Source organism: Helianthus annuus, chromosome 10, assembly GCF_002127325.2.
Source record: "Helianthus annuus cultivar XRQ/B chromosome 10, HanXRQr2.0-SUNRISE, whole genome shotgun sequence".
Lineage (NCBI taxonomy): Eukaryota > Viridiplantae > Streptophyta > Magnoliopsida > Asterales > Asteraceae > Helianthus > Helianthus annuus.
In genome coordinates, this window is record NC_035442.2 from 25,591,164 (window position 1) to 25,600,151 (window position 8,988).

An 8,988-nucleotide genomic window follows, 5' to 3' on the forward strand; every position below is an offset into this window, starting at 1 on the left:
TTTCTGCGCCAGGTTTGACAAAACCCAAACTAGTTGTCTTGAAAGTAGAAACCGATTTGTGCATCCCTACTAAAGTGTAATGCAAGACTAGAAAAAGAATTAAACATGAGAGGTTGTTTTTCAGCCCAGCCCAGAGCAACTTCTGGGTGGGCAACTTCTTTGGGCCCAAATCGAATTAGGGCCAGAAAAAAAAATTAATGTTTCTATATATATATATATATATATATATATATATATATATATAGGGTAAGGATAGTGTAAAAAGGGCCTAAAGTGTGAGAAGTGTATTATAACACTATATATAATACTATATAACACCATATAAACACTGTATAACAATATGTAACACCATATAATACCATATAACACTATGTAACACTATATAACATTATATAACAAATATAACACTATACATCTATCATAGACATGCTATCAGACAACCTATAGTGTTATATTTGTTATATAATGATATATAGTGTTACATAGTGTTATATGGTATTATATGGTGTTACATATTGTTATACGGTGTTTATATGGTGTTATATAGTATTATATATAGTGTTATAATACACTTCTCACACTTTAGGCCCTTTTTACACTATATATATATATATATATATATATATATATATATATATATATATATCTAAAAAAGTTCTGTGTGTTGTTTTAAGAAAAATCTTAAAGGGCTTTAGATTTGTGATTTTGTGACCCGATTTCCTTGGATTTGAATGTACGGAGATTTGCGAATAGGGCCTAAACTTTTTATCTCGCATAGGGCCTTTTTTTGTGATTTTCGGAGACGCCCTGCTCTTTTTGCATACAGGTAACTTTCATAACGACAACAATTAAGATTATATACAAAATATCCGATTATAGTTGTAACCGGTTTGGGTTTAGTCAAACCTTGTCAACAGCGGATTTTGGCTCAAACCTGGTCAACATGAAACCAGATTGTAAGAGGAAAAGGACCAGTTCGGCTTGAAACCAGATTATAACCAAACCGGTTTCCAAAACAATTCCCGTTTTGGTTAATGTTGTTTTTGTTAATATTATGAATAGTAATGTTTCAGTTGTGTTATAATGTCTGTTGTATTTAGTAGTGTTGTGTTGCTTTTGTACCATTTGAACTGTATTTTGGATTGGATTGAGGAAGATTACTGTGTAACAGTATAGGGGTGTCAATCTTGTTGGATTGACGGGCTGCGGGTTTGACAGGTTGAAGTGTGCAACCATCAACACAACACAACTCATACTATTATTCGTGTAAAAAGTTTCAACCCTAAACCGCACACACGTAAATTCTGGTCAACCTGAACATGGCCCGTATAACCCATTATTTTAAATAAGTCGATGCATGTTGACGAATTAAAAGTGGGTTGATGGGTTGTAAGCAGGTCATCTGTAATGTGTTTAATGGTGAGTATGAGTGTGACAAGTTGATAATGAAAAATAAAACAAAAGTAAAATTATAGAAGTTTTTTGTCTAAATAGTAGATACTATAACAGGCCAACCTGAACCCAACCTGTTTTCAAAAAGGATCCTGGATCCACCAGAACTCTGAAGCTGTTTGGATGTGCTATTTACCTCGTGAATCAGTTATGAGATTGAGGTTTTAATTTTCAGATTAATCAGGGTCTAAACAGTTAAATACGGAGAATTATAAAAGAAGCAGTTGTATGAGAAACCTATTATTGAGATAAATTTAAAATTAGTTCTGAGACGTAAACTGCTAATACATATAAGGAAGATGGTAAAATTGAATGAAGTTGTGTATGACTTTGATAGTGGACGTTGTTTAATTAAGATGACAAGATAGCCAATGGTGAAGCTTGAGTTTTCCGACTTGGGGGGGGGGGACGTTTATACCAAAAAATTTCTATACGGAAGCTACATATATAACACTACTGACCGAAAAGTTCCCCCCCAGTCCCTTCTAACCTGCGCCACTGAAGATAGCTGCAGTAGTTGAGACAAGATCGCCTTGAGGTTTACTGAGACTGCACGAGCCCATATTGAGAAGGCTGGTAGAGAATGTTTGACCTTTGACCAGCAGCTTGCTTTGCGGGCTTCTCTTGGCCAGAACACGGTAGTATGCTATTCGTTCCCCAATTCTTGGTATATATGTTACATTTTCATGTTAAAAAGTCATTTACCTTACCTAGTTAATCTGTTTGCAGTCCAATATACTCACTCTTATTTAGTGTTGGTGAATAGTTTTTAACATAAACTTTATGTATGCAACATCATCTCATAAAAGTATTTGGCTACAACTAGAGTTTTGCAAAATGGACAAACATTTTGTACAAGTTGGTGTTGACCGAGACACTTTCCGTCCTAAGCATTCATCAATGGTGGAAACTGTTTTTTCATTTTTGACGATTAAGTTTATAAATCCTGTTTTATGCTGCTGTTATTTTGATTATAATGTCATCAAGTTTTTATATCTGGGAGTTTTTTAGTTATTTACAGTTTTTCATAACTTTTTGATGGAGAAATAAAATTTGATGCTTTGGTTACTATTCGCTCAGGGCTACAATGTTTTGTTCGTGTAATCTTTTCTTAAATGGTTTCCACAGTGAAGCATTGTGGTCTTCTGCAGATATGGTAAACATACAGCGCGTAGCAAAGTTCCTCGCAGGGGAACTCTCTAACTTTGATGCAATGCTCCTGGGGGGCACTTGGTAAAAAAAAGTTAAATATATACCTTTTATCTGGCAAAAAGCGAGTGATATAGCATATATATGTGAGAGCCAATCGTTATACTTCTATGGTTATATATATGATTTAGTATCTAACGACGATTAGGAAGCTAGGTTTCATTCTCTTTCCTCCAAGTCGGACGTGGAGCTTATTGGAACAAGGGGTCGCAATGGTGACAACTATCAACAACAGGAGGCAAGCCGGGTTGGAGTCGCATCTATGACAAGCCAAAGGAAGCCGCCTCAGGCAGTTGTAGTGGTGATTCTGAAGTTAAAAGCGGGGGCGAGGCTCAGGGCCCTAATTGGCTTTCCGCCAACCCGACTTAGGGTCCCGGCCTTGTGTCAATAGCCTATCACCATCTGCATGCCTCGGGTCCAGTTAGATCGAAAAGGCATAGGCGCATTTTTCAACAGATCTAAGACTTTGACCGGCAAGCTGGTTAACGGTGGCGACAATGCGTTTGGCAATGAAACCAATGGTGAACTAATGAAGCAGCTTTGGTGAAACCGCCAGAATCATAAAAATAAAAATTTAAACATGGACCAATGAGATATTGACACATGGACTAATAAGATTAAAGTACTATTGACAAATCTTACAAATGTATGTAATAAAAATAAAAATTTAAACATGGACCAATGAGATATTGACACATGGACTAATAAGATTAAAGTACTATTGACAAATCTTACAAATGTATGTATAATTATATCTAGGAATTGCTAAAATGAAAACCACCTCTAGTTGTAAGAACCATAGGAACCATTTTCTAGCATTTAGATCAACAAGATGAATGGATGAGATTAAAAGTAAGAAAAATTAATATTAAATACATTTTGTCTTATTATGTCTTTAATTTTTTAATCCAAAAGGGTAGTTTAGTAAAATAACACTTTTTTGTCTTTTTCTCTTTATTATTTTTTAATTACTTTTTTGTTTTATTATATTACTTTTTAGTTTTATTATATTACTTTTTATTTTTTTAAAGATTTTTTTATTAAAAACAATTTTAAATTCAGATTTTTTGAAAAAAACAATTAATTTTGGCGCCAGTTTTTTACACGCCGTTTTTACGTCCGGCTTTTTTACGCGTCGTTTCTTTGACGTGCCGTTTTTAACGCCGTTTTTTACGCGCCGTTTTTTTAACGCGCCGTTTTTTAACGCACCATTTTTTTTGCCCGGCTTTTCCACGCGCCGTTTTTACGCTCGGCTTTTTCACGCGTCGTTTTTTCAACGCGCCGTTTTTACGTTAACGTTTTTTTACGTTTTACGCGCCGGTTTTTTACGTTAACGTTTTTTACGTTTTACGCGCCGCTTTTTTACGTTAACATTTTTTACGTTTTACGCGCCTGTTTTTTACGTTTTACGTTAACGTTTTTTTACGTTTTACGCGTCGCTTTTTTACGTTAACGTTTTTTTATGTTTTACGCGCCGGTTTTTTACGTTAACATTTTTTACATTTTTACGTTTTACGCGCCGGGTTTTTACGTTTTACGTAAAACTTTTTACGTTTTACCTAAAACTTTTTACGTTTTAGTAAAAACTTTTTACGTTCTACGTAAAACTTTTTACGTTTTACGTTTTTACGGTTTACGTTAAAAAGTTTATGGTTTAACTTTTTTTTAACAAAAATGTTTTTACGCAAAACCGAACGCACCCAGAAAATCGCACACTCGGGAGGTGTCTAAGATAGTTTGTTATCGTAATCGACGCCTCAAAAAAAAAAAAAAAAACCAACAAACAAAAATAAAAAAAACGAGTGGATTCTTGAAAAAAAAACGAAGTTTTGGCTCAGATTTTCCACCAAACATTCGAACCTGTATCCCAGATTCAAACCTGTATCTAGATTCAAACATATTCAAACCATTCAAAAGGGACAAGAAACATCATTCAAACCGATTCAAAACTGTATCCGGATTTAAACCTGTATTCAAGGAACCTGTATTTAGATTCAAACAACCGACCAAAAACAGTGACACCCCTCCTCACCCCACCCCACCCCTCCACCCATCATTCACCTCCGCCGCGCCGCCGACACACCGCCCCCTAACCCCACCACAACAATCCCCCTTCACCGGCCACCGCCACTGATCTCTGCACAAAACCCCCATCGGTCTCCCCACAAAACCACCACCGCCTCTGCACAAAGTCGCACCAAACCACCGACCCCACCACCGCCTCTGCACAACTCGCACCAAACCACCGACCCCACCGCCGCCTTCCGCCTCTGTTTGGGGCCACCGGTTCAGATCTGAGCAATCATAACCCATTTTCTAACCACTGCCGCCACACCCCCGTTCAGATCTGAGCAACCCCCATAAAGTTTGACGGTGAAACGAAGAGAGAGAAGGTAGGAAGAGGGGGGTAGCCGGTGGTAGTAGGGATCAGATGGTGGTGAATCAAAAAAGGACAGAGAAACGAACAGTGGTTGGTGGTTTTGGCATAGTAGGGGCGGTGGTGAACGGTGTTTGGGGGTTGGGCTCTATTTTAATGAGAGAGAGATGAATGAGATATGTAATTGTAAAAATGGAGTTTGATTATAAGTATAAAAAGAAAGAGACAAGATAGAGGAGAGAGGTAATAAAAAAATTCAAACATTTAAATGAAGAGAGAGAAGGGATTTGACATTTGAGGTAAATGACCAAAATACCCTTTGGGTTGTCATGTTCTGATTGGTTGAGAGTGATTCTCGCGGTTCTTACAACTGAAGGTGGTTTTCATTTTAGCGGCTCCCATTATAGCTAAATTATATAGTTGTATCTATATTATATAGATGTTTTAATGTGTAGTTTAATTTATGATTTTTCTTATAATACACGTCTTAAATGTTATTTTATACCCCTCAAGCCATGTGTGGTTTCCATTCTAAGGTGGCGCCAAGTACGTAACACTTTTTTTTCACGCCTACATGACCACTACGCCATTTATATGCCACGTAGGCATGATGTGTTCACTTGCACATTCACTTGAGGGGTGTTATGGACTTATGGTTGATGAAAGGTGAGTGATGTGATTTTATTGGCTAATTTAATAAAGACAAAAAAAAAAAAAAAAAAAGCATTCATGCTTCACGCCGTATTTCCAACCGCATTTCCCCTTTCACATTCAAACCACTATGGCGGGGCGCGGTATTCATGAGAAAATGATGCCTAGGTGGCACTCGACGGACCATAACACTTGTCTTAGAAACAACTAAAAACTTGACAGAAAATACATGACCCAATCTACTAAAAAATGAGTCTTTTGATCATCACCTCCAAGTTATATAGCAACTAAGATCATCATGTATGCTAGGATGTAAATTTTACTAAGGCATACAACATGCTGGGAAACCTATGGAAGTCAACACAAGTTACATTGACATTTTCTGAAATAAAAAGGTTTCTTTCAGTAGCTTTTTTCACTGGTCTACGCGACAAATTTGAGACAGCGCGTGTCATTATGAATGGTCTGGCACCGGACAGCACAAAAACGCATCCCACACCTTACACATGTATATTTTGCAGAGAAACCACAAACGGTGCAAAAATGACGGCGACATGTGGAGCTTGGAGGCCCAACTGCTGCTCTCAAATATGAGGGTACATGTGGGGGTAACGATTCCAGGTTTGCCTGTTTCATATATAGCACTATCAGATTTTGGATTTAAACCAAACAAAACATACATATTTCATTACATATATAAGTATATAACAATATATTCATCTCACATCATGCAAGAGCTCAAGGAACGTCCGCGGAGCTTTCTTTGCCGTCTCAAGTGCTTTGGCTTGGCGAGTTTTACGTTTGGTACCTTTGGAATGCTTCTTATGAAACACTGCAAATACGATTAACAATGGCAAAATGCATACTTGAGTATATATTACAAAATTTTCATGTGGTCAATTCGAACTCCTTTCATAACTTTTAAATGTGTCCATTATTAATTTCCCCCAAAATGGAACCCTAACTCATGGTTTTCCTACACAAATGATTCCACTAAATGATTCAATTTTAAAAGAAATAAAAATAAGGTACACGGATGGTCCCTGTGGTTTACCGAAATTTAGGATTTGGTCCCTAACTTTTCAAAAGTACACATATGGTTTGCACTTTGTAACGCATTTAGTCTTTAACTTGGACATGCTAAAACCTTTAGATTTGTTGGTTGGAAACTAAATGCGTTACAAAATGCAAACCACAGGGACCATCTGTGTACTTTTGGAAAGCTAGGGACCAAATCCAAAATTTTGGTAAACCACAAGGACCATCCGTGTACTAGACTCAAAGAGATAAGAATGAGTAAAATCACTCACCTAGATCATCATCTTCATCAAGGGAAGCATCCTCATCATCGTTAGGTTCTACGACTTCAGCTCCAGGATTATCATTCTCGAGCGCTTCAAGACGAGCGAGAATTGCCTGTTGTAAACACATTTAAGTTAACCGAATCACGTGACACTGAAAAATTAAAATAGAAATCAAATGACCTGAGTTCGATTATCAGTGCTGGCAAGTGCAGCTGCCATTTTAGGCGCAACTTTACGAGCTCGAGTAGACATGCGGCGGGATGCATCGTCATCCATTGCCGTAGAGATGAACCTCAACTACAATTACCAAGCAGATAGTGTTCGAGAACAATGAAATCTGGCCTACAAAGGACCTATGGTGGATTTGTTTCTTGTTAGCGATTCACTATGAAAAAATGAAAACTGTAAAATAAAATATTTACACTATACATATTAGCCTCAATTTTAATATCAGATACATTACTATTCAGTATAAATTAACTCGTTAAATTTCGAGTTGATTTGCTTGTTCACGTTCACTAGTATAGTTTTTTTGTTGAGCTTGAGTAAAATTGTTGCTTTTACAAAACACAACAGGACAAGGAAACCACAGTATATATACTACCAACAAAGTCGACTCAATTACCCAAACACGAACAAAGACCTGTTAATAAACAGGTTACACGAACACAAACCGGTTTAACACGATTACTACTTTTATAAGAGATACTACCAACGAAGCAAACACAGAAGATATTACCAACGAAGTCGACGAACTCGCAGTAGCGGAGAAAAAGTTTTTTTCTAGAGGGGTTACTTTTTACAGTGCCTAGTTTTCTAGCAACACGACGTTAAAATTTTTCGAGTCGGGTCGGGTTTTTATCACTAAAGTTTCAGTGAGAACAACTAAAATCACTAAGGTTTCACGACTACCTTCAATCAAGAATCAAGTTTCATGTCTTATTTGGGGTGAGCATAAATCGAGTAACCTGAAAAACTGAACACCCGGATGAATTAAACCCAAAACCCGGACCGAAAACGATTGCATTGGGTGGTCTTCAGTCCCATGTTTTATATAACTCGGTCTTGGTCCAGGGTAAAAAACTAAAAACAGTGAAAAGACGATTTAAGAATGCCCGGCTCGAATTAAACCAATGATTACCTCAAATTGAAAGAGGAGAATACTCTAATCAAATCATTCACTAATGGATTTCGTTTTGCTTATGTTAACATTTACCCATTCAAAACTTTGCCACTACAACACAGATTGAAACAACATCTGTAACATTCAGTATTCACATGGTGCATTCTGGTCATACGGAAGGATCGAGATTATTTAACTTATAAAAACATCAAGCAGCTCGTAACTAAAAAAGGCAACATCTTTGAGATGATACTAATCTTGCCTATTACGACTTATCAATTAGTTTTGCTAATGATGCTACAACATACAGTTCACTGGGGCATTTTATCGAACAGTTGGAGTGCATTAGTGAATCAATATTCAATAAAAAAAGAACACATTTAGCGGGTCGATTCAGCCCCAAACTTACAAGTTATACACCACATAATTAAACTAAACAAGAACTAAACAATCCCAAAAAAATACCTGAAATGTAGTATGAAACTAAGTCTATAACATACAATTCAGGCATTTCATCAAACAGTTGGAGTGCATTACTGAATCAATAAAAAAGAATACATTTTGTTGGTCAATTCAGCCCCAAACTGAGAATTTTCACACCATGTAACTGAACTAAACATGAACTACACAAGAACTAAACCATCCCCACCAAAAAATACCTGAATTGTAGCCTGAAACTGATGATGAACCGGTGAAATGTGTTGCTTCTGGGTGAGATGATGGTGAAACCAGAGACGATGGAGTGAGAACTGGAACCCTTAGTTGAAATGAAAGATGGTGAAATCAGAGATTGAATCAGAGATCGAATAATAATTGGTGTGACGAATTTAGGGCTGGGATTTGAAGGGAAAAAATTAGGGCTAAATAAAAGA

The 8,988-nt window shown here is 36.8% G+C and overlaps 1 protein-coding gene across 2 annotated transcripts; it reads right to left on the bottom strand.

Annotated features, from left to right (window-relative positions):
* Positions 1–5,929: 5,929 nt before the first annotated feature.
* On the bottom strand, positions 5,930–8,988 carry LOC110884286 (SWR1 complex subunit 6). Of its 2 annotated transcripts, none has more exons than XM_022131989.2 (5): positions 8,776–8,988; positions 7,174–7,290; positions 7,000–7,105; positions 6,415–6,521; positions 5,930–6,316 (listed from the first exon to the last, which is right to left on the bottom strand). In XM_022131989.2, the coding sequence occupies exons 2-5, from the start codon at positions 7,267–7,269 to the stop codon at positions 6,113–6,115; spliced, it is 513 nt and encodes a 170-aa protein (XP_021987681.1). In that variant the 5' UTR covers positions 7,270–7,290; positions 8,776–8,988; the 3' UTR covers positions 5,930–6,112. The 2 variants fall into 2 exon arrangements, with proteins under 2 accessions (XP_021987681.1, XP_021987680.1); XM_022131988.2 differs by having other exon boundaries at positions 7,174–7,346; positions 8,776–8,987.